General features: G+C 52.2%; 3 protein-coding genes and 2 long non-coding RNA genes across 10 annotated transcripts; 1 reads left to right on the forward strand and 4 right to left on the reverse strand.

Moving 5' to 3' along the window:
* Nucleotides 1–720: 720 nt before the first annotated feature.
* Nucleotides 721–4,574, reverse strand: LOC113876411. Its single transcript, XR_003506482.1, has 3 exons — nt 3,390–4,574; nt 2,280–2,397; nt 721–828 (listed from the first exon to the last, which is right to left on the reverse strand). It is a non-coding gene; the product is annotated as an uncharacterized LOC113876411 (long non-coding RNA).
* Nucleotides 4,575–6,204: 1,630 nt separating this feature from the next.
* On the reverse strand, nt 6,205–9,468 carry ZNF576 (zinc finger protein 576). 4 transcript variants are annotated; one of them, XM_027515597.1, is made up of 3 exons: nt 8,743–9,468; nt 8,535–8,635; nt 6,205–6,928 (listed from the first exon to the last, which is right to left on the reverse strand). In XM_027515597.1, exons 1-3 carry the CDS (start codon nt 8,772–8,774, stop codon nt 6,501–6,503), a joined length of 561 nt encoding a protein of 186 aa, XP_027371398.1. In that variant the 5' UTR covers nt 8,775–9,468; the 3' UTR covers nt 6,205–6,500. The 4 variants fall into 4 exon arrangements, 3 of the variants coding, with proteins under 3 accessions (XP_027371398.1, XP_027371400.1, XP_027371399.1); XM_027515599.1 differs by having other exon boundaries at nt 8,977–9,439; XM_027515598.1 differs by having other exon boundaries at nt 9,005–9,408.
* A 34-nt stretch (nt 9,469–9,502) lies between these two features.
* IRGQ (immunity related GTPase Q) lies at nt 9,503–17,288 on the forward strand. Of its 3 annotated transcripts, none has more exons than XM_027515596.1 (3): nt 9,503–9,591; nt 10,096–10,627; nt 11,978–17,288. In XM_027515596.1, the coding sequence occupies exons 2-3, from the start codon at nt 10,098–10,100 to the stop codon at nt 13,314–13,316; spliced, it is 1,869 nt and encodes a 622-aa protein (XP_027371397.1). In that variant the 5' UTR covers nt 9,503–9,591; nt 10,096–10,097; the 3' UTR covers nt 13,317–17,288. The 3 variants fall into 3 exon arrangements, with proteins under 3 accessions (XP_027371397.1, XP_027371394.1, XP_027371396.1); XM_027515593.1 differs by having other exon boundaries at nt 9,554–9,636; XM_027515595.1 differs by lacking the exon at nt 9,503–9,591 and adding an exon at nt 9,642–9,784.
* Nucleotides 17,289–21,130: 3,842 nt separating this feature from the next.
* Nucleotides 21,131–22,559, reverse strand: LOC113876415 (phospholipase A2 inhibitor and Ly6/PLAUR domain-containing protein-like). Its single transcript, XM_027515601.1, has 3 exons — nt 22,413–22,559; nt 21,885–22,028; nt 21,131–21,693 (listed from the first exon to the last, which is right to left on the reverse strand). Exons 1-3 carry the CDS (start codon nt 22,468–22,470, stop codon nt 21,545–21,547), a joined length of 351 nt encoding a protein of 116 aa, XP_027371402.1. The 5' UTR covers nt 22,471–22,559; the 3' UTR covers nt 21,131–21,544.
* A 1,207-nt stretch (nt 22,560–23,766) lies between these two features.
* On the reverse strand, nt 23,767–26,018 carry LOC113876416. The gene is made up of 3 exons (XR_003506484.1): nt 25,578–26,018; nt 25,216–25,378; nt 23,767–23,934 (listed from the first exon to the last, which is right to left on the reverse strand). It is a non-coding gene; the product is annotated as an uncharacterized LOC113876416 (long non-coding RNA).
* Nucleotides 26,019–26,744: the final 726 nt, after the last annotated feature.

The following is a 26,744-nucleotide window of genomic DNA, read 5'->3' on the forward strand; positions in this document are numbered from 1 at the left end:
GCGGGAGGGGTGGGAGGGGTGGGAGGAGGGGGCTGAGGACACTGGGGTGGTCAAGGGGATGGGGTCCCTCCAATCTGTGTCGTCTTAGCAGTAGACATGTGAAGGCCAGAATAAAAGCCAAATTCTGTGTGTCGGTCCAGTGTGCCTTTGGGGTGTGTGTGTGTGTGTGTGTGTGTGTGTGTGTGTGTGTAAGCTCAAGTGTGTAAGGCGTGAGCCTGGGCATTTACCTCACCATCCCCGGGCTCCTTCTTGGGGAAACCTTAGGATCATTGTTACCATGGTAATTAATGTTTACTAAGTGCATAGTTCAATGTGGTTTCTGTGTATTTAATCATAGACCCTATGATGTGCGGGCTCAGACACAAGAGGGTTTTGTTTCTCACTCACATGGTAGTCCAAGGTTGGCGAGTAACCTGCATATGGTGATTTGGGGAGGCCCAGGCCATCCTTTTGTCATTCACATGGTCATGGCTGGATGTCCCTGGCTGGGGCTCTATGGGTGGAAGAGGAGAGGCTTACATGCTTGCGGAGAAGTCCCAGTCTGGAAGGGGCACGTACCGCTGCCACTTAGCGTTCTATGGCTGAGAGATGAATCACGTGACCGCAGCTCGCTGCAAGGGAGTGTGGGAAAGGCGGTCTCGCCAAGTGCCCAGAAAGCAGAAAACGTTTGTGGAAGACGGCGAGCACGCTCTGCCACTTCATCCAAGAACCTTCACAAAGAGGACTTTAATTATAATCATAGCTCTGCTTCCTGAGCGCTTCCTGAGTGCCAAATGCCAGTCCAAGAGCTTTATGTATTCAGTGTATTGACTCAGAAAAGTTGTGCATCTAGGAACACACAAAAATAGAACCTTAATTATAATTACAGCTGCTGTTTTCCCATCACTTAACAGAGTGCTGCATTTTATTTGCATGAGATCATCAGGCCCTTAGAATAACTCTGCAAGGTAGGGACTGTGAGCCATTAATTCACTTAACAAATATCTTTTCAATTCTTGGCTGTGTGCTAAGCATTGAGAACACACCAGTGAATGAGATAAAATCCTTGTGTTCATGGAGCTTACCTGGAAGTGAGAAGGGGCCCCTGGTGGGGACAGATAGTAAACAAGAAACGGACGAGAAAGGCGTAACGTGCTTGATGGTGCTGAGCACTGGGGAGGAGACTAGAGCAGAGAAGAGAGCAGTTTTAAATAGTGACGTCACCTCCGTGAGGTGAAGAGAGACCAGAGAAGGGGAGGGAGGGAGCCTGGCGCTGCGGTGGGAGGAGCCTTCTAGGTGAGGGTGTGGGGCATCAAGGAGGCCAGAGTGGCTGGAGGGATGAGGTCAGAGTTGGGAGTAGAGGGCCAGCTCGTGACAGCCGTGTGGAAACACCAGCTCTCGCTCTGAGACGGGAAATACTAATTCCCAGAAGCTTGGCGTCAAAGCTTCTTTGAAAATAGAACCTTAATTATAATAATAGCTACCATTTACTGTGTGCCAAGCTCTGTTCTAAGGCGCTTTACATGTGTTAACTCACAGAAGCTTGGCAACTAAGAACCCTCAAGAATAGAATCTGAATTACCATAATGGCTCACGGCTGACCAGACCCTGAGCTAAGCACTCTATAGGGATGATCACATCGGATCCTTTATGAGGTAGGGACCGTTATTTATGCCCATTCATTCAATACTGATGTATTGAGCACGCAGGTGATACAGGTACTATTTGGGGAGCGGGGAACAGAGTGGTAAACACAATGAATAAAAATTTCTGCCTTTGCGGTGGTTATAACAGTGAAAACAGATACTTGAATATTTAAGCAAAATGTATAGAATAGGCATTTCCTTGATGGTCGAGTGGCTAAGACTGCACTCCCAACGCAGGGGGCCCAGTTTGAATCCCTGGTCAGGGGACTAGATCCTACATGCTGCAACGGAAAGAACCCGAAAGCCACAACTAAGACTGAGTATGGCCAAAACAAACAACAACAAAAAAAGGTATAGAATGTTAGCAGGTTATAAGTGCTGTGGAGGAAAAAAGAGAAGAGGAATGGGAGGCTTTTGTGTGTGTGAAGCAGTTTCAAATGAGGTAGTCAGGGAAGGCTTCACTAAGAAGGTGACATCAGAGGAGACCTAGATGGGGAGGAGCGGGCCCTGTGGCTGTGGGGACAGCAGGTGCAAAGGCCCTGCTTGGGATGCTCATGGCAGGGCACCTGGGGCGAGAGGCTGTTGCTGAGGAAGGCAGTGGGGAGACTGGTGGGAGCGTAGGGGCGGAGGGCCACGTCACATAGGGCGTAATACCGGCTTTGACTTTCTCTCCATGTCTGTCTTCGTAATCCTTAGAACTACAGGGGCCATGATCATGACATTTTGCAGCTGGAGCACAGAGAGGTTGAGTAATCTGCTAGAGGTCACATAGCTAGAAAGAAGCAGAAGCTAGGTTTGAATTCAGACAACTGGCTGCAGGGCACACATTCTTAGCCACTAAGCCACACACCAGAAATGGCTGTCCATAGCCATCATCTGACTTGCAGGAGTGCATTTGGTCTCCAGAGTTACTGAGGTTTTTAAAATCATGTTGGTCAACAACATTGAAAAACTGGGCAGATCTGGAACAGAAATGGAAGTTTCCAGCATCCCTGTGAGATTGATGGCTGCACTCACAATCCCACGGGGTGACAGTTTGCTAGAGCTGAGTGGGGGTCACCTCCTATTAATGGGGCATTCCTTCCTGCATGCCCAGACCCCACCGTCTGGCATCTGGACCCCTCATACCCTGCTTGTGTCACCAATTTGTGGTACCTGCTTGGTCCCAAAAGATAATTTATGTTTTGATGTCTGTTACAGGATTATGACCAAAGCATCTTTCAAAACCCCATGCTGTTATCCTGGAAGCTCCGCATCTGACATTTATCCACTCTGAGACTTTCATAACCACTCTAGCTTAACATCAATGAGTCTCAGAATCATCAAAGCATTGGGTTGGCCAAAGAGTTCATTCACGTTTTTCCATAAGATGTTACGAGGGCTTTCCTGGTGGCTCAGTGTTAAAGAATCTGCTTGCTGTGCAGGAGACAAGAGTTCGATCCCTGGATCAGGAAGATCCTCTGGAGAAGGAAATGGCAACCCAGTCCAGTATTCTTGCCTGGAAAATCTCATGGACAGAGGAGCCTGTGGGGTCCCCAAAGAGTCGGACACAACTTAGCAACTAAACCACCACCACACAACCACTTCAGAATCTCAGTAGCTGAGCCAAGATGTTATGGAAAAATCCTAATGACCTTTTTGGCCAACTCAGTAGAAACTCGCAGCTCATTAAAACAACAGATGGATTTTATTTCCTGGGGCAGTATGCCTCAGCCCTATTCTGCCTTAAGACGGGGCTTTCTAAACACAGAAGTAGAGAATTACCCCTTCGTCAGCAAAAGTTCCTAAGGATCGTGAGAGACTGGGAATCAGGAGAACTGGTCTGCTGCCAGTGGAGTCCTTCAGTTCTTCAGAGCCTAGAGGAAATAGAGGCCAAGTGAGGAATTCCGGAGGATTCTGTACTGGGAGATGGTCACACAGGTACTAGAAAGCTAAGAGCACAAACTTAGGTTCAAAGTATGGTAACTGAGAAATTAGTGTCTGCAGGAAGCTCCCACATCTAGGACTGCGACGCAGAAAGAGAAGTACAATGGCCAGTGGGAGCCACATGTGTGGCTGGTACAGGGATCAGTGACCCCATAGCTCCTGCTTAAACCCTAAGTGGGGCACAGCGCTCTGGCTGAGTGAGGAGATACTGGAGCTTGAACTGCTGCTGGAGGGGCTCCAGCAGGACCCCTTCTTCCCTCTTTGACCTTCTTTCTGCCCTTATGTCTTATGGGATGAAGTTAAGGAAGCCAGCTCTCCAGGGAGTCTGGGAAGTACAGCTGCCAAAAGCCCAGGCTGACAGAACAGCGTGGAAGGGTGGGCTGAGGCTGAGAGCGAAGTAAGCCAGTAGGCAGTCAAGGAGTTCTTTATGGAGCTGCCATGGTAAGCGCTATCCTAGGTGCTGAGGATGAAGCCATGAGGAAGATGCAACACTCACCCTCAGGAGCTCGGATTCCAGAGGAAGGACACAGGTGATGATATAAACACAGGAGTTACAGTTCCAAGTGGTGAAGTGTGCTGGAAGAAACTGAATCAGGGCAAGGGTTGGAGGTGCTGTTGTAGCCAAGGAGGACCTCTCTGAGGTGGCAGGCATTGAGACCTGAGTAACAAGGAGGCAGCCTGGCAAAGTTCTGGGTAAGACGAAGCAGAGAGTGCAGAGGCTCTGAGGCAGGTGTCAGCCTGGCCAGTGTGGCTGGAGTGTAGGGAAGATGACAGCTCCATCCCTGGAGCTGGGACTGCTTTGGGGGCTGGGGCCTTGGCACTGTTGGGTGTTGTGGTCCTGGTTAAGGTCTTTCAATGTTACTTACAGGATGCCATTGGAGGGTGAGTCTTTTTTTTTCCCCTCCCAAACTACTACTCTTAGACCTGAGCATGCAGGCACTTTACCCCAGGTCTGCACCTCAGAAAGTCTTTTTTTTTTTTTAATATTTATTTATTTGGCTGTGCTGGGTCTTAGCTGCAGCATGTGGGATCTAGTTCCACATTCAGGGATCAAACCCAGGCTCCCTGCATTGGGAGCATAGTCTTAGCCACTGGACCACCAGGGAAGTGCCCCATTGGAGGGTTTTTAATGAGTGATGTAAGCTGATTTCCATATACACAAGGGGTGGTTTGTAGTAAACAGACTGGGAGGCGAGGGTGGGGGGAGCAGGAATAACAGGAGAACCTGCCTCCTGGCTTCTTGCTCTGCCAGCATGGGGTCCCCTCTCCTGGTCCAAGATGGCTGGAGACCATGTCCACATTCCAGGTGGGAAGGTGAAGGGAAAGTAGGTTCCTTTCTGAAGCTTGAAGACTCTACCCAGGGATTTAGTCAGAACTGTATCATATGGCCACATCTAGCTGCAAGGAAATGTGGGAGATGCTGTCTTTGTAGCCAGCATATGCCTAGCTAAAAACTGGGAGATGGCTCAGTCTCTGTGGGCTTTCAAAATATCCCTCAGTTCAAACAGAGTCTGTGATTATTTTGTGCAAAGCACTGACCATTGTTTCTGGGGCAGAGCAGGTAATGTGAGGGAGTAACACTGGCCCAGTGGAACTCAGCCCAGAATGGGACCTTTTCAGAGCTGAAAATAGGATCTTAATGGAATATCTCCCAGTGCTGGCCAAATACAACAGGAAACAGAAGGAATCTCTGTTTGACTCCAAACCAGTTCCCCTACAGGGCCAGCTGTAGCACCCCACCCCCCTGTGCCCTTCTGTTCTCTGGGAATTCCTGCTTGAAAGCCAGAGTTCTGTGCTTAGACAGTTTAATGTGGACCTTTTGTTTTTTAATCTTTTGACTACATTGTGAGGCATGTGGGATCTTGATTCCCCAACCAGGGATTGAAAACCCATGTCCCCTGCATTGAAAGTGCAGAGTCTTAACCACTGGGCCGCCAGGGAAGTCCCACGGATCTTTTGTTTTTAGATACTATTTCTGTTAGTTTATTCATGCCATGTCACCTACACATATAGAAAATAATCCATGACCAGAATGGTACATAAAATTATTTAAATAGTTAAGTCATCCGGAGAAGGCAATGGCACCCCACTCCAGTACTCTTGCCTGGGAAATCCCATGGACAGAGGAGCCTGGTAGGCTGCAGTCCATGGGGTCGCTAAGAGTTGGACATGACTGAGCGACTTCATTTTCACTTTTCACTTTCATGCACTGGAGAAGGAAATGGCAACCCATTCCAGTGTTCTTGCCTGGAGAATCCCAGGGACGGGGGCGCCTGGTGGGCTGCCATCTATGGGGTCACACAGAGTTGGACACGACTGAAGTGACTTAGCAGCAGCAGCAGCATCTGGAGAGAAGGGGGTCAGAGCTGTCCAATGCCGTGGCCCCTCCTTGAGTGGGAAAGACTGGCAGGGGGGTGGGAAGAGACACTAGCTCAGATTGCAACCCCCACATGACTCAGTACAGACTGACTTTGCTGTCCCATCCCCAAAGGCCCAAGTCGCTCCATGTGTGGGACCTGTGCTGTGGTGGCCTTACAGGTGGGCAATGCCTTACCTTCCCTGCCCTCAGTCAGGCCCAAATCCAGTCACTCGGCTCCTACAGCCCCACAGCATCCATCTGAGATGAATTAAAGGTGGTTACACAATCTGCAGCTAGTTGCAATTTCAAACTATTTAATTGGGGATGAGGGAGATACAAATAACAGTTTTCCCTCTTTCCTGTTAATTTCTTTTTAAAACAATAGATCTCATTATTGTCTGATTTGACTGGTTTCCCTGAAGGCTTTTGTGTCCTCCAGAGACTGAAGCTCCAAATGAGCATCTTCTGGGTCCTGTTTATCAGGAGTCCTGTGCCTTTCCAGGGAGGAAAGTCCAAGGCTCCCATCCCATATCAGACATGCATCCCACCAGCCAGAGCTCCCATGGCCCTGGGGCGGGTGTAAGCTACTCTCAGAGCTCCCCACGCGCATGCCGGATGTAGTGTTGATGCAGCCCTGCTTCCTGGGCAAAGTCCTGACCACACTCGGTGCAGGCAAAGGGGCCAGGAAGGGTGCGGGCCTCGTGTGCCTGGCGATGCCGCCTCAGAGAAGCAGCCTGCCCGAAGGTCTTGCCACAGTCGGGACAGGGGAAGGTGGGCGGTGTGGTGATGGGTGCAGCCGGCTGGGAGGGCCTGGCCACTGGACCGTGGCCGCGCTGGTGGGTGATCAGGGCCTTGGAGGAGGGGAAGGATCGGGCGCAGGTGAAGCAGATGAAGAGGACCCCCTGCAGCTTCTGGGCCACGAAGTCCGCTGGGTGCTCCCGCTTCATGTGGCGCTCCTGGAACTTGGAATCGGCGAAGGTGATGAGGCAGCGGGTGCACTGCAGGGCCCCCAGGTGGCCTGAGGATGTGGGGGAGAGGTTGGTAGAGGCCAGCAGGTGTGGCGAGGGCCTCTCCCAGCCCCAGAATCATGCCGACAACCAGCATGCAGGACTCGCTCTGTGCCAGGTGCTATGCCAGGCCTGGACGGCAGCCTTACTGGACCTGTTTTGTGAATGAGCAGACCGGGGCTGCAAAAGGTTGGGCAACTTGCTGACTGTCATGAGGCTGGGAAGTGAAATGGTGGAGTCAGGGCTGGAACCCAGGCAGTCTGCCCTTCTGACAGCTGTATGATTAGGGCACAGCCTCTGGAGCCAGACTGCCTGGAACTGACTCCCCTGGCAAGTAAAAACTGTTTTCATCTGGAAAATGGGGTAATCACTATATTAGTATCCACCTCATATTGGAAGGAATAAATGAATGAACTTACAAATAGTGTTTAGAATGGTGCTACACAATGGTTTGCAATCATTATTGTTGAGAAAGAAGAAACCCCACAGCCAGGGGCTGGCCTGGCACAGCTAGGCCTTGGCATTCTCCTGGTGAGCATAAACAATTCCACAGAGCACTGTCAAACAAGGCCGTGCTGTGACTGGGGCGAATCAAGACCACGCCATGGTGCCGTTCTGAACACAGACAAAACGTGAACATTGTCTGGGCCACGAGAAATGGCCAGACAGCCCCTTGTCCTGGCTTACGTGAGTGCCTGCTGCTGCTTGGCCAGTCAGAGCTGGAGCGTTCCCTTGTTCCTCCCTCCTCCTAGGTCAGATTTATTAAGTGAGCCAGCCATCTAAGAACCCCTGCTTCCTGGCAGCCTCTATCGAGAGCAAAACCCCTTTCTTGAACCCTTCCCCAATGCACCTACCACAAGCCCAGATCCTATAATAAGTCCTTTCTTAGGAGATGCCCCACAGTGTATGTGCTTCCTCAGCACAATGAGCAATAAGCCCGATTTGCTCAACTCCACGTGTGTTCCTGGTGGTCTCCAGGAACTGGAGTGCTGACGCTGGCTTTCACTGTTATAAATACTTAACCTCTCTTTGCCTCAGTTCCCTCACTTCATATGAAAGTGATAATTATCAATTTCATAGAGTCTGTTAGGAGGACGGACTGAGACGTGTTAAAATCTTAGAATGCACCTAACACATAATAAACATTCAGTAGAAGCTGTTGCTGTTCTCTGTCAAATTGGCTATCTTCATTAATATTAAGCTTTCCCCTTTTCTGCCATTAATCCTCATACCAGCCAGCCCTGTGAGGTGAGGAGTGGCTACCCCTTTGGACAGACAGGGAAACTGAGGTCCAAGGCACACTGAAAGTCTGGGGCAGGGTTGGGACTGGGGCTCACTGCTCTTCCCAGTCATTTCTCCTACTCCAAGCCTCTCTGGATGCCACTCTGCCTCTGAAGTGCATCCCTTTCATATTTTTGTGGACAGAGCAGGGAGCTCTGCTCCTTGTTACCTCTGAGGGTAACAAGGGTCGGGGTCCTGAGAGGCCAGATCAGGGACCATTAACAGTTCCTTCCTAACGAGTCAGTCCCCACAATGCTTTGAACACTGAGATGCTATAGAAATTCTTTTAGCATCACAGCTCCTGCAACCCACCCTCCTCTGGTCAGCGGTACTCACAGATGTCACCTCCCGGACTTCGGGAACTTCTCTCCTTGGACGAATCCTGCTGCTCCATGGTCTGTTTGGAGTGCCGGTCCTCCATGGTGACTGGGACCCCTCTGGTCAAGAGAGGAGCACGCATGGCAGAATAGTAAATCAAGTGAAGTCGCTAATCTATAGCCAAATTTAGAGGGCCCGCTAATCCTGTGATCTTTGACAGGCTTACTTTGCCAGTCTTTGACTTCCGTGACATAACATCTCTTTGAATTCTAACCTGATAGCTCTCACTAGAGACTTCAACCTTCCAGAAGACTCAACTCCTCAGCTGTGTGACTTCTCTTAGCGCCTTCTCACTTGCGTGAGACCTCTGACCTATGCCTGCTACATCAAACTAACTCCTGGAACACAGAGCCAGGGACCCCTGATCTTTGGACACCAGCCTCATCCCTTTCTCTCTCACCTGTCTTGAGGCAGGTAGTGGTACCCACTCTTTAGCCCGCCTCCTCCCGGGAGACATCTTTCTCTGACATCCCGAAACTCATTCCATCCTGAGACCCCGCTTCCCACGCGCGCTTTCAGCCGTTGTGACCCGCCGCCCCCAAGCACTGCCCTCGGCTCCCTCCCGAGGCCAGTAGCCCAGGTCTCGGCTTTTCTCCAAGACAGCAGAGGGGCTGCCTTTCGTCGCGCCTGTCAGTTGCTCGTCACAGCGCCGTCACCCGAAGGGAAACGGGGCAGGGCCCACCGAGTCTCAAAGTCCCGAGGCTTTCCACGGCCTTTCGCCTGATGAGCCTTTCGAAGCCCGGATCTTGGACTGCCATCCGACTGCAATGATGCAGTCCCACCAATTCGGTCCTCAAAATAACACGAGGGGTCCTTCCCTGCACTGGGGTGCGTAATGATGACGTTGCAAGCAACGCTCGCCTGACAGACCGGTGCTTACTGCGCAAGCGTGTTAGGCGCTTCTGGCGCGCACGCGCGTTGGCTCCCTCATTGTTCTAGGACCTGCGACCGCTGGTAGACGGGGAGCGCCCATCGGTCGTTCTGCGCAGGCGCCGCACAGGGCCGTCTCCCCGAGGTCAGGCTTTCAAGACACACCTCCTCCTAAAGGGAATGACGTCAGGTTAGAACCCCAGGAAAGCGTCTGGACGTCCCCGAATCCCGGCGCTCTAGCCTCTTAGGCCTCCGTCCCCGGACCCCAGAGCGGGGGCTTCTCAGGGGCAGACCAGCTGCTACCAACTGCGCCGTCCCTTGTGCTGGCTGTTGGCTCGGTTGGTGATTTGGAAGGGAGGAGTGAGGGGTTAAAAACATCTGTATCCCAGAGGGGGTTGGGAGCTGGAGGCCAATTTCTGAGTTTTTGAAGCGGAAAAGGAAAGCCATCCAGAAGGAGGGCGGACGGGACTCCCGGGTCCCTGGGGAATAGAGGCTGGGCGCCAGATTTCTGTCTGCCTGGGAGTGGTACCCGAGAACGAAAGAAAGGGACGGAATAATCGGCTGAAATGTGAGACCGAAGTAGGGAAGCTAGAAAAGAATAAGGTTGGGTGCTCCGTGACCCAGGTCTTCCTCTCTCCTTGCTTCCCAGCTATGCCTCCACCGAGAGGTGACGTGACCGTCTTATTCCTGGGGCCTCCGGGCTCCGGAAAATCTGCGCTGATTGCAGCGCTGTGCGACAGAGATGTGGAGACGGTCGAGATCCCCGACGGACGGCCGGATTCCGGGCTCCCCAGCCTGCGAGCTGCAGGCCCAGGCCTTTTCCTGGGCGAGCTGAGCTGCCCACCCGCAGAGCCGGGACCCTGGGCGGCGGAGGCCAACGTGCTGGTACTGGTGCTGCCAGGCCCCGAGGGCAATGAGGAGCCCTTGGCCCCGGCGCTGGGGGAGGCAGCACGGGCCGCCCTGGCCCGAGGGACCCCGCTGCTGGCTGTGCGTAATCTCCGACCCGAGGAGTCACAGAATGAAGCCCAGGCCCGGGATCAGACCGCGGCCCTGCTGGACAGCGCCGGGTTGGGCGCCGCGGCTCTCTTCGTGCCACGGACCGACTGCCTCAGCACCGACGGCTGCGAGGAGCTAGAGCGCCTGCGAGCGGCGCTGCGGAGCCAGGCCGAGGCGCTGCAGAGGTAAGCGCGGAGCTTCTGGGTGGGTGGAAGAGGCTGGAGCTTTATTTACTCTATGCCTCCACCCTAAGATGTTCTTTGAAGTCAGCCCGCAGCTTGGGACCAACCTTAAAGCGATGTCTGCTGAAAGCCCTGCTCCAGATCCTGCCCTTGAGTGCAGGTCATGAGCTCCACGAGGCCCCACCTCAAGCTAGCGCTCTGTGCTTTTGTCATCTAGCCCCCATCCAAGGATCAGCTGGAAGTCCCAGCCTGTCATCCAGCCTGCTCCTGCTAGCACTCTGAGCTCACAAGTCCCGCTACCCTGCCAGAATTCTAGGAGGGGCCCGGACCTAAAGCCCAAACACTGCCCCCAAGCCAAGGTGTGAAGGGGGGCTGCATCCAAACTCATGATCCCCGTGAAATTTGTACCCGAAGACTCCACTCTCCAGTCTTCACTTTCCTCCTCACCATCTGCTTGGTTCTCAAGGGATCGAAGTCTCCAGAGAGCCACACCCTCAGTGAGCTTTGTCGTTTAAGGGGCCCTCCCCCTCCCCCATTTCGTTTCTCTAATCCCCTCCCTTTTCTTTCTGTACCCACCCGCTGGCTATCTCCTGTCTTTTCTCCACTCCCCCCCCAACCCCCGCCCCACCCTAAGCGGCCTGGTCTCCTTTTGTAGAGGTTGAAAGAGGTTGAAAGGGAGGGGCAGCAGCTCCAAGCCCACCACCCTTCTTTTTTCCTTAGCCCCACGCCCTTGCTAAGGCCCCACTGTTAAATGAGGCTTCTCCCCTCATTGGACTTTACACTCCTGCCAATGCCTCTGCTCAAGAAAGAGCGCCCTTGGTGACCTTGCCCACCTAGAGCATTTAGTCCATGATTTTCATTTAGTCCCTCAATCCATTCGGGATTCTTTTGCCCTAAGGCTCACTCTCTGTGAGTTTTGCCCCACTCAGCATGGCCTTTTCTTAATCCTGCAGGTCCTTTGGAAAGCCCAGCTCCCAAAGAGTGTAACCCCCCCGGGGAAGACTTAGCCGGTTCCCCATTTTCAGCTCTGTTGGAAGCCAGATTTCAACCCAGCAGTCCCTCCCTTACTTTAGGCAATGATGGAGACCTGGGTTCAGTCCCTGGGTTGGAAAATCCCCTGGAGAAGGAAATGGCAACCCACTCCAGTATTCTTGCCTGGAAAACTCCATGGACGAAGGAGCCTGGTAGGCTACAGTCCATGGAATCGCGGAGTCGGACACGACTTAGCCACTTTACTCCCTTTCTTGCTTCAAACTCCACCTTGTCATTTTAGCCTGGTGGGACCCCCTAGGCTAGCTCTCCAGCCTCGAGCTCCTCTTCTGCCCTTGACCCTATCCCTCCCTGTCCCCGCAGGCTCCTTCCACCAGCTCAGGATGGCTTCGAGGTGTTGGGCGCTGCGGAGTTGGAGGCTGTGCGGGAGGCCTTTGAGACTGGGGGCCTGGAGGCGGCCCTGTCGTGGGTTCGGGCCGGCCTGGAGCGACTGGGCAGCGCACGCCTGGACCTGGCCGTGGCCGGTAGGGCTGACGTGGGCCTTGTGTTGAACGTGCTTCTCGGGTTAGATCCTGAAGATCCGGGTGCAGTGCCTGCTGCAGCACCTGCAGGGCCCACGCCCTACCCGACCCCAGAGCGCCCCAACGTGGTGCTCTGGAGCGTGCCTCTGAGCTCCGCGGACACCACCGTCGCCCCGTACCCGACCACCCACTACGACGCTCTCATCCTCGTCACCCCTGGGGCACCCACTGAGAAGGACTGGGCCCAGGTCCGGCCCTTGGTGCTACCAGATACACCATTGGTCTGTGTGCGAACAGACGGCGAGGGCGAGGACCCAGAGTCTCTGGAAGAAGAGGAAAAGGCAGAGAAGTCTGGCAGCGAGAGCTTAGAGAACGCAGACGGAGGGGGGTTTGAGAATGCCCGCAGTGATGGAAAGGAGAACCGCGGCCCCGGATTGCAAAAGGGAGGCAGTGGGGAAGGTTCAGAGGAAGCAGGCACGGAGAGTTTGCAGCCAGTGGGCGTCAGCACGAAGAAATCCGGCAGCGGGGACTCGGAGCGCGCGGCTGCCCTGAGCCCCGAGGACGAAACGTGGGAGGTGCTAGAGGAGGCGCCGCCGCCCGTGTTCCCGCTGCGGCCGGGCGGGCTCCCGGGGCTGTGCGAGTGGCTGCGGCGCGCGCTCCCCGCGGCCCAGGCGGGGGCGCTGCTGCTCGCGCTGCCGCCCGCATCTCCCCGCGCGGCCCGGACCAAGGCTGCTGCGCTGCGGGCCGGGGCGTGGCGGCCGGCCCTGCTGGCTAGCCTGGCGGCGGCGGCGGCCCCAGTCCCAGGGTTGGGCTGGGCGTGCGACGTGGCACTCCTGCGGGGTCAGCTAGCTGAGTGGCGGCGGGCGCTGGGGCTCGAACCCGCGGCGCTGGCCCGACGCGAGCGCGCGCTGGGCCTGGCTCCCGGGGAGTTGGCCAAGCGGACGCGCTTCCCGGGCCCGGTGACGCGAGCCGAAGTGGAGGCGAGGCTGGGCTCGTGGGCAGGCGAGGGCACCGCCGGGGGCGCGGCTCTGGGCGCACTCTCTTTCCTGTGGCCGGCGGGCGGCGCTGCGGCCACCGGGGGCCTGGGCTACCGCGCGGCGCACGGCGTCCTGCTGCAGGCGCTGGACGAGATGTGCGCGGACGCAGAGGCAGTGCTGGCGCCGCAGGTGCCTGCGCAGTGAAAGCTGGGCTGAGGGCTGGGGCTTCCTGGTGTGCCCTGGGCCCCAGCTGCCTGGCTCTGCCAGGGCCAGAGGACTCAAGACCCGGTGAGAGGGAGAGGGCACGGGGTCCAGACTCTAGCATGGGATGTCTGGGCCTGAGATATCGCAGAGCAAGGGGTCCGCCAGTCAGAATCCTGGGTGCTTGAAGGGAATGAGGGCTCTGACTAGGGGTTGGAGTGGGTGACGTCTGGTCACCAGGATTCCTGGGTCCTGAAGGGAAATAGAGTTCTGAGGACGGGACTCCTAATTTCTCTGGGGACCATCAAACTATGGAACTCCTCAAAGGAGTTGAGGGTTTGGACTCCTGGAAGGGGGCTATCTTGGTCTCTCAAGAGTAGAAACTAGATCTAATAGGTGTCTAGTCCCCCTGCGGAGGAGGAGGTGGACGCCCTGATTGCTGATGAAGGCGGTCTCCTTCACACTAGGGATTCTGACATGGAGGAGGGGTGGTCTGGGTTCCCCAGGGAGCTGAAATCCTTGGGCTTCTGAGCCACAAAGGTATATAAGATCTAGGTTTCTGGGGGTGGGGGAAGGACGGTTCTCTGGACTCTCAGAATGCCTGGCTCCCCAGAGGGCTGAGGTCTTTGCTTTCTAATTCATGGGTGGTGGAAGGTATCCATGTAGAGGAGGGAATCGGGTGCTGTGTGAGAGAGCTGGAGACCCTGTGGTCTTGGGAAACGGAGGGGTGTAATATTTGCCCCTCCAGAAGCTTGGGGGCGCAGATTTCTTTCCCCGCTGTTGTGAGGAGGATGGTACCACAAAACACGAGAGGAAGCAAGAGTGTTCTGGGCATGGTTGGGCTGGGGAGTAGCCAGAGACCAGGAATGAGGCTTTCTGACTGTGGAAGGGCGGGAACCCATCCCTCAGAGGGAACTCCCCAGAATCCCTAATGGATTTAGATCCTGGTGGCTCCCCTCCTCTGAGTTTGACTGGAAGGGGATGTGACTGACCCCATTTTCAGGTGCTGGGCAATTATGGGGCTCTCTGGGGACTCTATCCCGCTCTCCCTTAGGGGTTTCTATCGTTCTTGGGTCTTGGTTTCTTCTGTCATTAAGCCTGAACCGTTTCTGGCCTTGCTATTTTGTATACCCGCCTTTTGGGAAACACAGCCATACTGCTGGACTAATCCAAACACTTCCATGTGGCTACCTCAGGTGTCCCCAAGAGAGACACAGAGAAGGCCTCAGTGAGCCAGGGGCCCACAGAACAGCCGGGCAGGTGTTCCAGCCCATGGGAATGTGTCGCAGGGAGGCAAAGGCAGAAACCACAGTGCCTGGGATGTTCTAGGCTGCCAGCTACCAGTAGAGGAGAAGCGACAAGTCACAAAACTCTTTAATGCCAAAAAGAGAGAGAACGGGGCGGGGTGGTGGTTGGGGGATGGAGCGCAGCTGAGAGGCCATCCAGCAGAATCTCTGTTACGTTAGATGGGGAAAGCAAAGCACAGAGAGGGCAGGCTCTAGGCCCAACAGCACACAGCAAGATTCCTCCCTGCCTCTTTTCATTTCCTGCCCCCTCTCATCCTCATCTTCCTTCTGATGCTTGAGTGGGTCACCTGGGGTCATGCCTCAGGACCTTTATAGTTTCCGTTATTTCTGCCCAGAATGCTCTGCTCCCAGATCTACTTGCCAATCAGATCTCAGCACAAATGTCCCCTCAAGAGGGACCTTTCCTGACCATTATAACCGAAGTAGCTCACACCCAACCCTTATTTTCATCTCCACTGAGTTTTTTTTTTTTCTTGCAGCAATTATGATTTTAGAAAATTATTTATTTACCTGTGTATTGGCTGTTATCCCTGTGCGGTACCCTCAGCCCCTCAAATAGTGCCTGACATACAGAAGGTGCTTAGTAAATATTTAATTCATTAATCAGTGGCAGAACTAGGGCTGGGATTTAGGTCGTCAGCCTCTTGCCCCGAGGCAGGGAAAAGGTGGGAGATGGAGGAGGAACAAGCATCTCCTAGGAGAGGAGACACCTGTCGGAGGTCAGGGGGCCCGGGCAGCCAGCACAGCTTTGCCATGTCATTCTGGGTGACCGGAGCCAGTGCCTTGTGTTCCCACCCGTGAAATGAAAGGGCTGGAGAATGAGCATAAACACTTTCGAGACCCTATTTCCTTTGACAGCTGAAGATAAGCGTAACCAGTCTGAGGGGCAGGTAGCTAAGGGGTGGTACCCCCAGGTCTCACTAGAATTCCCACCACTGGCACAATTTGTCCCATCGAAGTTGAGGTAGCCCAGATAGGGGGAAGCACTTCGCACTATACTGAATGGCTCCAGGCACTGTCCTCAAAGCTCTTTCGGCCTTAGGAAAATGTTCCTCATCCATCTCTATGATACCCAGCACAACGCTGTCTCCCCACTTCAACTGTGGTTCAAGCCTCTGCATCAAGCCTGCATGCCATGGGCAGAAACAGGAACACACAGAACAGCTAGTCCAGTAGAAACAGAACATCAGCCACGTTTCGTCACTCAGTTGTGTCTGACTCTGCAACCCCAGGGACTGCGGCCAACCAGGCCCTTCTGTCCGTGGAATTTTCCAGACAAGAATATTGGAGTGGGTCTCCATTTCCTTCTCCAGGGGATCTTCCGGACCCAGGAATTGAACCTGCATCTCATGCATTGGCAGGTAGGTTCTTGGCCCCTAAGCCACCTGGGAAGCTCATGAGCCACACAAGTAGCTTCAAGTATTCTAGTAGCCACATTGAAAAAGGAAAAGGGAACAGATACAGATGACACCAATTCTAACGTCTCACGTCAATATATCCAAAATATTTCAACATTAATCAATATAGGAAAGAACTTTTTTATGCTACATCTTTGAAATCTCGTGTATATTTCTGTAGCACATCTCAATTCAGATGATGAATTTTCATCAGAAATACTCGACCTCTATTTAGATTTCATGAAACTTACATTTGAAGAAGTTGTTTCCTATACCCACGCTGTCCCAGTGATGTTGAATAGTTTTCCAATAATGAAGATGAGAAGCATTTTCTAAATTAATGAGAAGTAAGTTGCAGGTAAACTTTTCCCCCGTTTCACCACAAACATGGTGAGTAGACACAGCACTGGAGAAAAAAAACAACCTTAGTATCACCAGGAATTCTGTCTGCATTGCCCAAGGGCCAGACAGCCCTTTGACTATAAGGGTGGCCTTTTGCAAGTGAGTCAGCAAGTGGAATCTACCCGCAGGGTTGTCCTGAGCATTCCACGCAGACACGTTTGTACCCTGTTCTCTCTTGTGTACAGTAATAGGCTTGCAGCCCCTCCTGGAAGCCCTCAAACATTAGTCTCATCCCTGTGCCTTTGCTCAGGGTGCCACCTCTCTGACACCATCTCTGACTTGGCCCTGTCTGACATCTCTACGCTATGCTTCTCTGCCCTCCCACCAAGGGGACTCCTGCCTGAGATTGAGAAAGCAAGACCCAATTTTGTTTTCTTGTGTCACTGTCCCTCGTAGAGTGTGCTGATTGTGTTTAAGTAGTTGTATTTTGGCACCCTTGGGGGTCAACGACTGTCTTTTGGGAGTGGTTGCCTTTTAAATCATGACTTTTAAAGGGATTGAACTTTAGGCTCTGGAAGCAGTAAGCTGCCAGTGAGGCATCAGTCTCTGGGCGCATCCAAACAGAAAAGACTGAAGACTCACTTGTGGAGGGACAACTGGCTGCCTTCAGGGTGAGCCTACATGGCATCTGCAGGCTGGAAGGCCCTTGGAGGCAGAAATTCTAGGAAACCTTTGATGAATCTTGGTGTTGCCATTGCCAGAAGCAGAGGAGGAACAGAGCCTCATCAACTTAGATGAATTTCCTACTTGTCTGGATAATGATAGACTTGTGTCATTGAGATGAGGAACCATGAAGCCGGGAGACTCAAGGGTGGGTTGACCTGTGTGTGGTGCTTTTTGGAGGAGTGAATAAAAAAGTAGAAATTCCATTGTGTGTCTGTTCATTGCTGGTTTGAGAGGAGGGGGAAGATGCTTGGGATTCTAACTGTCAACTGGAAGCCTAGACCCCTGTGTCTGATGGAGGAGGGGTCCAACGGTGAGGCCTCCTGGGTCCCTGGAGAGGAGGGATGGTGGGGATGTGTGCAGGATAGAATTCCCTGGGCTGCAGTCCAGTGACTTTGAGTTTTACCAGTCTGGAGGAGATGGGGTGGCCTAATAATTGTTTAACCTTGGGGGCTGTGATAGTAAACCTCTTAACTCTAGAACTAGCGTGGCCCATTAATGCCCCCAGTCTGTTCAGCATTTCTGCAGCCATGGCCTTGGATAGACACTTCTGACTTTAGACCTGGTCTTTGGATCTGCTTGACTACTGGACTCACAGCAAATGTGATGCAAGCAGAAGCTTGGCAAGTGCTCATGGATTGGGATGATCTCTCTTGCTGCCCTGGGGACCCCTGCCACCATGACCACATGGGGAAGTGCAGGCTAACCTGCACGGCAATTAGATAACATGTGGCCGAGTCAGCCAGGACACCCCAATTAGTGTTGGCCCTCTGAAAGAGAGCTGCCTAGCTGACCGGCAGCTGAACCATCCTCCAGCTGATCCTAGACCAAATTGCCAACCCATGGAATGAGGTAAATACAAGACAATTATTCTAGAGGCTTCTCTGGTGGTCCAGTGGTTATGAATCTGCCTTGCAATGCAGAGGATTGAAGTTCAATCCCTGGGGGGTAACTTAAGTTCCCAGATGCCACTGTTCATCTGATCCTGGGAGCTACAACTAGAGTGTCCATGTGCCACAAAAGGGATCTTGCATGACTCTGCGCTGCCCATGCAGGGGGCCCGGATTTGATCCCTGGTCAAGGAACTAGATCCTACATACCACAACTAAGAGTTCACATGCTACAGCTAAAGGTTTCAAATACCATCACTAAAGACTCCACACGCCAGAACGAAGACCTGGTACAGCCAAACAAATTTTCTTTAAAAAGTAATTAAATTTACGTAAACCGAATAAATAAGTTTTCTTTTAAAAAAAAAAAGAATCTGCCTTGCAATGCAGGGAATTCAAGTTCAATCCCTAGTTGGGGAACTAAGATCCCACATGGCACAGAGCAACTGAGCCTGTGAGCTGCAGCTACAGAGTCCATGCTCTGCAATGAAGATCCTACAAGAGTCGATGGAGGCCTTGTGAGCTGCAACTAAGACCCAATACAACCAAGTAAATAAAACTATATAAATATGTTTATATAGGCAATTACTCTAAGTGAGGTTTGGAGGGGCTTGTTGTATAGCAAAGGATGGATAACTGATACAGGTGTGTCCCCTCTCTGAGATGTGGTCTCTTTCTCCCTCTCAACAGGACCCAGTGATTAAAATCTTAACCTCTGTCACTTCTTAGCTGCATGGTGATGTCCAATGTGATGTTCATTCTCGGAACCTCAGGTTTTTCTGAAAACAGGGTTGAGAATAATAGTGCCTATCACACGGAGTAGTTGTGAAGATAAAGTGGATCCTTTTCAGTTCATGACCCTAAGAGATCATGTTGGTTACGAAACTTGTCTGGCAGGGGTGGGGGTGGGGCCAAAGGGGGCCAGACTGCTCTTCTTCCGCCTCTCCCCCTGGGGTTCACTAGGGCCATGGAAGGAGGAGCATCCTTCCCTACTCTACTGAGGTTGGCTTTAAACCATATGATTTACTTTACTCCATGGAATGTTAGCATCCCCAACCTCCTCAGGGACCTTTGGTGCACTTGGGTTTTCTGTTCCTGTCATCTGCCATGAGAAAGATATTAGCCAGGGAGCCACAGATCCCAGAAGACTGAAACCCCATGGAGAAGAACTAGAGTCCTTCTCCCAAACTGGAGCAAAACCCATCAGTTCATAACCTGAAACAGAGCCGCCCCAGATAGCTACAAACCAGAGGAAGCAGAATGCATTTTGTTACAAGTCTCAGTTTGGGGATGGTTTGTTATACAACATTATCATAGCATTAATTGACTAATGTTCTTGTTCAGTCGCTCAGTTGTGTCCAACTCTGCATCATCGTGGACTGCAGCACTCCAGGCATCCCTGTCCTTCACCATCTCCAGGAGCTTGCTCAACTCATGTCCATTGAGTCATTGATGCCATCAAACCATCTCATCCCCTGTTGTCCCTTTCTCCTCATGCCTTCAATCTTTCCCTGCATCAGTCTTTTCTAGTGAGTCAGTTCTTCACATCAGGTGACCAGTGTATTGAGACTTCAGCATCAGTCCTTCCAATGAATATTCAGGGTTGATTACCTTTAGGATTGACCTGTCTGATCTCCTTGCAGTCAAGGGACTCTGAAGAGATTTTTCCAATCAGATCAGATCAGTCGCTCAGTCATGTCCGACTCTTTGAGACCCCATGAATCACAGCACGCCAGGCCTCCCTGTCCATCACCAACTCCCAGAGTTCACTGAGACTCACGTCCATCGAGTCAGTGATGCCATCCAGCCATCTCATCCTCTGTTGTCCCCTCTTCCTCCTGCCCCCAATCCCTCCCAGCATCAGAGTCTTTTCCAATGAGTCAACTCTTCGCATGAGGTGGCCAAAGTACTGGAGTTTCAGCTTTAGCATCATTCCTTCCAAAGAAATCCCAGGGCTGATCTCCTTCAGAATGGACTGGTTGGATCTCCTTGCAGTCCAAGGGACTCTCAAGAGTCTTCTCCAACACCAGATTTCAAAAGCATCAATTCTTCGGCGCTCAGCCTTCTTCACAGTCCAACTCTCACATCCATACATGACCACTGGAAAAACCATAGCATTGACTAGACGAACCTTTGTTGGCAAAGTAATGTCTCTGCTTTTGAATATGCTATCTAGGTTGGTCATAACTTTCCTTCCATGGAGTAAGTGTCTTTTAATTTCATGGCTGCAGTCACCATCTGTAGTGATTTTGGAGCCCAGGAAAATAAAGTCTGACACTGTTTCCACTGTTTCCCCATCTATTTCCCATGAAGTGATGGGACCAGATGCCATGATCTTCATTTTCTGAATGTTGAGCTTTAAGCCAACTTTTTCACTCTCCACTTTCACTTTCATCAAGAGGCTTTTGAGTTCCTCTTCACTTTCTGCCCTAAGGGTGGTGTCATCTGCGTATCTGAGGTTATTGATATTTCTCCCGGCAATCCTGATTCCAGCTTGTGCTTCTTCCAATAGCACACTCCAAAAGGATCAGTTCCTTGGCGCTCACCACTCTTTGTGGTCCAACTCTCACATCCATACCCGGCTACTGGAAAAACCATAGTTGTGACTATATAGACCTTTGTCAATAACACAACATTGTTGTTTTAAACCACTGAGTTTGGGGACTTCTTTGTTACCTTAGCATAATTCAGTCTATCCTGATAGATGCCAAGGTCTAGCACCTGCCAACTAATGCCTACTCAGCTATTAAGTAAGTAAGTGGCAGCTATTAGGATAGTAGCTATTTGGCCAGACACATTGTCTCCAGAACCAACACTGTCTTAAAGGTGCTAGTGCCTCACTCAGTCACTCAGTTGTGTTCAACTCTTTGTGACCCCATGGACTGCAGCCTGCCAGGCTCCTCTGTCCATGGGATTCTCCAGGCAAGAATGCTGGGGCTGCCATGCCCCCCTCCAGGGATCATCCCAACCCAGGGATTGAACCTGCCTCTTCTGCATTATTAGGCAGATTCTTTCCCATCTGAGCAACCAGGAGAGCCTCCTTTAAGGTGCTAGGCACTGCACTAAGTCCTTTTTTAGTTTTTTTTCATTTGACAGTTCAAATAGCTCTGTGAGGTTATAAATATTAATATCCACCACTTACAAACATGAAACTGAGGCAAAAAGAGGTTAACCGGGAGAGGTGATCATGCACTCTGGAGTCTGACGCTCCCAACTGTTTGACCAAAGGCAAGTGACACCACAATCTGTGCCTCAGTTTGTTCCTCTGTAAAATGGGGACAATACTTTCACCCTCACAGAGTTGTGATTATGAAATGAGCTCTCTCGTGGAAAACACTTAGCACAGAGACCCAGCAGGAAGTAATCCCTTAACAAAAGGTAGCATCTTCCCTCTCCTCGTTCCAAAGAGGGGGTTCGACAGGGTTGAGACCCCTGCTTTTTGCATCCCATCTCCCTGAAATGCATCACAGCACAAAGACAGCCTTGTTCTGTTGATTCGTTTAATTTATAGACACGTGGGAAGCTATAGCTGAGAAGGAATGGAGACCAAACACCATATGGGCCTCAGTTCTTCACTCAGCTTTGCCAGAAGCCTGGGGGCTTGGAAGACAGCTGATCTTCTTGATGGTCAGCAAATGAGAGCCTGAGGGCACCAGGGTCCCAGGCTTGATGTGGCAGGTGTTCTCCATAGCACATCCCTGGGAAGCAAATTTGACACCTGCTGGAGGGGATTTCAGACTAGAATCAGGATCTCCAATGCCTCCCCGCTCCCAATCCAGGGGTCATGCCCCAGCCACCTTCCTCCATTTCTCTGGAGCCACTTTCTCCCTAAGAATCTGGAATAATGAGGCTCCAGTTCTGGGACCCTCCGGGAACCCTGTGCCCTCCTCCTGAAATCCAGGTGCCCCTCACCAGGGTGCATGAGGCCAGTCATGGTGACACAGCAGGTTTCTTCACCCAAACAGAACGTTTCCTCAGTCGGGATGCATGTTTCCTTGAGGAAGGTGGAGCAGGAAGGACACCGAAGGCCATTCTCTGTCAGATTTCTCCTGACTGCTGGGGAGGAGGGTGGAGGATAAGGTGCACAGGGACATTAGGTCCTTTCCAACTTCACAACCAGCACGGGGACACCAGTCACTAACCGGCACTGCGTTTTTAGAAAACAATATTTATTTGACTGGATCTTAGTTGCGCCCTGTGGAATCGAGTTCCCTGACCAGGGATCCAACCCCTGCATAGGGAGCATGGAGTCTTAGTCACTGGACCACCTGGGAAGTCCCTGGACACTGCAGTTTACAGGAGAAGAACCCAAGGCTCAGCGCAAGGAAGACGCTTGCCCCGGTGACAGCGCAGGTCAGTGACAGGTGCTCACAGCTGGCTCTGGTGGGCGGAGGGGTGGGCAGGGAGGGACTCCAGCCGTGGGGCTCAGCTGGGGCTTACCGGGCAGGGGATTGTGGTTGCAGCCATCGCTCTGGCAGCAGCACGTGTTGGACCCCATGTGTTCTCCGGAGCCACAGTGATGGAGAGGAATCCCGGGTCACACTCGCTGGATTTCAAGCACCCCTTGTAGCTGGTCACGTCCACGGAGCCCTCTGCATCATGAGGGTGGACAGAGGACTCAGGAGCCCTGGTCTGGACCCTGGTCCCGGGGTATTTCCATCACCTTACAGCTTCCCCAGCCCACTGCTGTCTAGAGAGGCCTCTTCCATCTCCCCAAAGTCATATACCCTGATCTGTCTTGGGCAAGGCCTGGAGGGTTGAATATTGAACCCAACCCTTCCTCCCTCCTCCCCCGGCTGTGTTGGTGTCTCCTGAGTAGTCCCTTCTGCTCCACAGCCACCTCACTGCCATTCTCTAAAGGTCACACCTGGAGAGGTCTTTTCTAGGTAGGCCACCTATGACTACCCCCAGACCTGTGTGAAATGGTCTCTTCCAGCCTTCAGCCCTTCCCTACCCCCTGGAATTCCTTCCACCATATCCTAGGATGCAGCCCTCAGCCACCACCCTGTAACACCCGTCTCCTTCTTCGTCTAAGATTTCCCAGGGTCACTCCCCAGACTTCCTGCCTATGATCTCTTGCTGCCCTCCTTGGCTACTCTCAGGTCTTGCCTGAAGTGGTCTCTTCCAGTCTCCCTGGCCTTCCCCCTCCCACCAAAGTTGGTCTCCTCCAGCCCTAGGGTTTCTGCTCTGTACCCCAAGAGCTTGGGTGGGTGGATGCTCAGTCCTGTCTGTCTCTTTGAAAATTCATGGACTGAGTCCTTGGATTATCTGTCCTTATCTCTCTCTCTCTCTCTCTGTTTCAATACTGGGGCTTCCCAGGTGGTGCGGTGGTAAAAACCCCCACTGCCAATGTAGGAGACACAAAATACTGGTTCAATCCTTGGGTTGGAAAGATCCCCTGGATGAGGAAATGGCAAGCCACTCCAGTATTCTTGCCTGGAAAATCCCACGGACAGAGGAGCCTGGTGGGCTATACCTGATTACAGAGTCAACCTAATCACATTCTTTGCAACTCACCCGTCTTCTTTACACCCACCCCTACACCTTTTGCATATTAGATTCCCCGCCCCTGACCAGGGATTTCACTCTTCCCCTGTGTCCTTTCCTAATCCCTTCTTGCCTAAGAAATTCTCTATATCTGCCCCTCCCCCATCATGTCTTTGGAGTCTCATTTTCAGAAATCCTTGGCAACAGAGGTTTCTGTCATTCCAGTGGATTCTCTTTCCTCCTTTCCTCTTTCTCGCCCCTTCTTCACTCAAAGGTTTCTCCCAGAGCATGGTAGTATCTGCTACCCTGAAAGCACCCCCACCTCCCCAGGATCTGACGCTATTCCCTACCCTCTTATTATCATTAGTCTCAGTCGTGATGACGATGCAGGTGTCCTCGTCCTGGGCGCATGTCTTCGTTTCTCCAATGCATATGGCTCCATCCCTGATACACACCTCACAGCCTAGTGGGTACCCTGAGGTATGGAGAGAGAGGCTCTAGTCCAAGTGGTGTGGTCTCTGGGCCATGACTTCTGAGTCCAGAAGGGGATGGGGCGGGGGGTCTGAAGGAGAGGGAAAGGTGTCTCCCTGGTTATTCACAAGAGGGACATGAGCCGCTGAACAGGGAACTATCTGAAGTTCCATCAGATACACTATATTGCCGCCAGCAAGGCTGCTTCCAGGGGTGGACAGCAACTCCACCAAGGAGCAAGTTTACCTACTTACAGGGTTGGGGAATTTGGACACTAGAGCCCTCTGAGAAAGCTGGAGGATAGTAAGGAGTCCTGCTGAAGGTTTCCATGCGTGTTTTGTTTGTTTTTAATCCTTTAATTTTCTTTTTTCTATTTTAGGCTATTTTGGGTTGTCCTTGCTTCTTGTGGGTGTTTCTCCAGTTGTGGAGAGTGGGGGCTACTCTCTCATTGCGGTGCTTGGGCTTCTCATTTGTGGTGGCTTCTCCTGTTGCAGAGCACAGGCTCTAGAGCATGGGCTCAGTAGCTGTGGCACGAGGGCTTAGTTTGCCCAAGGCATGTGGAATATTCCTGGACCAGGGATCGAACCCATGTCACCTGCGTTGGCAGGCAGATTCTCAACCACTGGACCACTGAGGAAGTCCTTCATGGACTTCTGTGAACCTCCAGGTCCAGCTGATTCTCAGAAGTGGGACCCTCTTCCTTGTCGGTACATTTAAGTCTGGTAGACAGCATAGTCACTCAGGCAGGGGTACCTGAGGCTGGGATCTGCAACCCAGGTCAAGAAGGAAGATCGAGGACTAGGAGGACAAGGGCCTGGCTCCTTGGTCCTGAGAGAGGAGGCAACTGGGGCCCAGACACAGGGGAACTGGGTCCTGGGGAAAGTGGAGTTGCCTGAATTGCATCTAAGGAAAGAAGACACTGGGGACCTGAACTCCTTAGAGTCCTGGGAGAAAGGAAATCTCTCCCCCTCACCTCACTTTCTTTTTTCTAATCATACTCTTATCTGAATTCCTAGAATTCAGGTATTTTATTTTGAGACACTGTCGGAGGGGAGGGGAGCAGAGCCCATCCAAACCCTTCCTTTCTCAGAGATTTAAACCCACATGTTTTTGAACTCTTCCTCCCTTGGGGACCCAGGCTTTCTCTCTTTTACCCTCTGCCTTTTCCATGAATCTGAATTCCCAGGACACCTCCTCTTTCCCCCTCACCTTCAAGGACCTGGCTAAATGCTCTCCCATAGTCTTCATTTCAGGATTCCAGGAGTCCAGACCCCTAGTCACTTACCCAGACCCGGGAGGGTGCAGAGCAGCATGGGGGCTAGCAGGAAAGTCTCAGGTTTTGTGTAAGGCTTCATGATGGTTGGTTGAGTGAAGATGCAGTCCCAGGTCCTGAGCTCATCTTATAAGAAGGTGAGAAGGGGCGGGTCTGGATCTACCTTACTCCTTGGCTAAGAAAGATGATGTAAGATCTGAGGGTAGGTCTCTGTAGCTCTGAGTGGGGGAGGTGGAACAAGAATCCAAAAGGAACATGGGCATCTTGTGCTCAGCCCCCTTCTCCATGGGGACCCCAGGAGTCTGGGCTTCCAACCCTCTCTCCATCTGGTCTCACCCCCTTCATCCCCCTGTGCCCCTCCTTTTTTTCCTTACCTGAAGCCCAAGATCAAAATCAGGTCATTTTGTTACCTGCAGGATATAACAGTGCTAGGACTCAGATTCCCTCTCCCTTGTCTCTCTTCCCAAGGAGGTGCCCAGTGTGATTGAGGCCCTACTGGGGAGCGCCCAGCAAGTCCAGGCTTGTTCTGCCGCGGCATGCTTGGCTCAATACCCCCTTTTCTGTGTTTGGTCTGTCTGCAGCTCCAACCCCACCCCAAGATGCACTTCTGGGTCTCTCAGAGACTGAACAGAGGGGTGCTTGTCCTTGGGCCAGGATGGGCACGGTACCAGATGCCCAGAAACTGCATTGGAAAGCTGAGGCACGGTTGGAAGCACTCAAGGTTGGGTGTGTGTCTGGTTTGGAAACATACTTTGTGTTTTATTGAGATCCTTTACCTCAGGCACATGATCTTGAGATCAGAGATTTTGTGTCGGTGTGTGTATTTTTTCACGTGTGTATGTATATTTTTTCGTGTGTGTGTGTGTATTTTTGGGGGTGTAATTTTATTTGTGTGGGGGGGGATGGGGGTGGCTGTGGGGAGGGTAGCCAGCCATAGGTAGAGGGGATCCTGTTGCGGTAGGCCCCTCAGTTCAGTTCAGTCACTCAGTCATGTCCCACTCTCTGTGACCCCATGGATTGGGGCCCACCAGGCTCCTCTGTTCATGGGATTTTCCAGGCAAGAATACTGGAATGGGGTGCCATTTCCTTCTCCAATTATTATTTTAACACTAAAAACATTTTGTGTTTGGGTACAGTCAATTAACAATGCTGTGGTAATTTCTGATGAATAGCGAAGGAACGTAGCTATTGTATACATATATACAAGTATCCATTCTTCCTCAGACCCCAGAGTGTGTGGGGATTAATAGGGAAACTTAAACCTGGGGAATATCAGAGGGTTTGAGAGCACCCTCAGATTAATCTGAGAGCTGGGGACCTAGCTCTCATCTCTGAACCCTAACATTCCCTTTCCCACTCTTTTTTCCAGACTTCTGTGTAGAAAACCTGAAGGCAGGCACTTACTGTAAATGGCAGGCAGCCAGGGCGGTCGAGAAGACCGTCTCTATGGTGCTCCAGGTGATTCTGCGCACCCCCCCCCAATCTTTTTTTTTTTGGCCTCCCTGCTACATGGCATGCAGGGTGTTAGTTCTCTGACCAGG

Source organism: Bos indicus x Bos taurus, chromosome 18, assembly GCF_003369695.1.
Source record: "Bos indicus x Bos taurus breed Angus x Brahman F1 hybrid chromosome 18, Bos_hybrid_MaternalHap_v2.0, whole genome shotgun sequence".
NCBI lineage: Eukaryota > Metazoa > Chordata > Mammalia > Artiodactyla > Bovidae > Bos > Bos indicus x Bos taurus.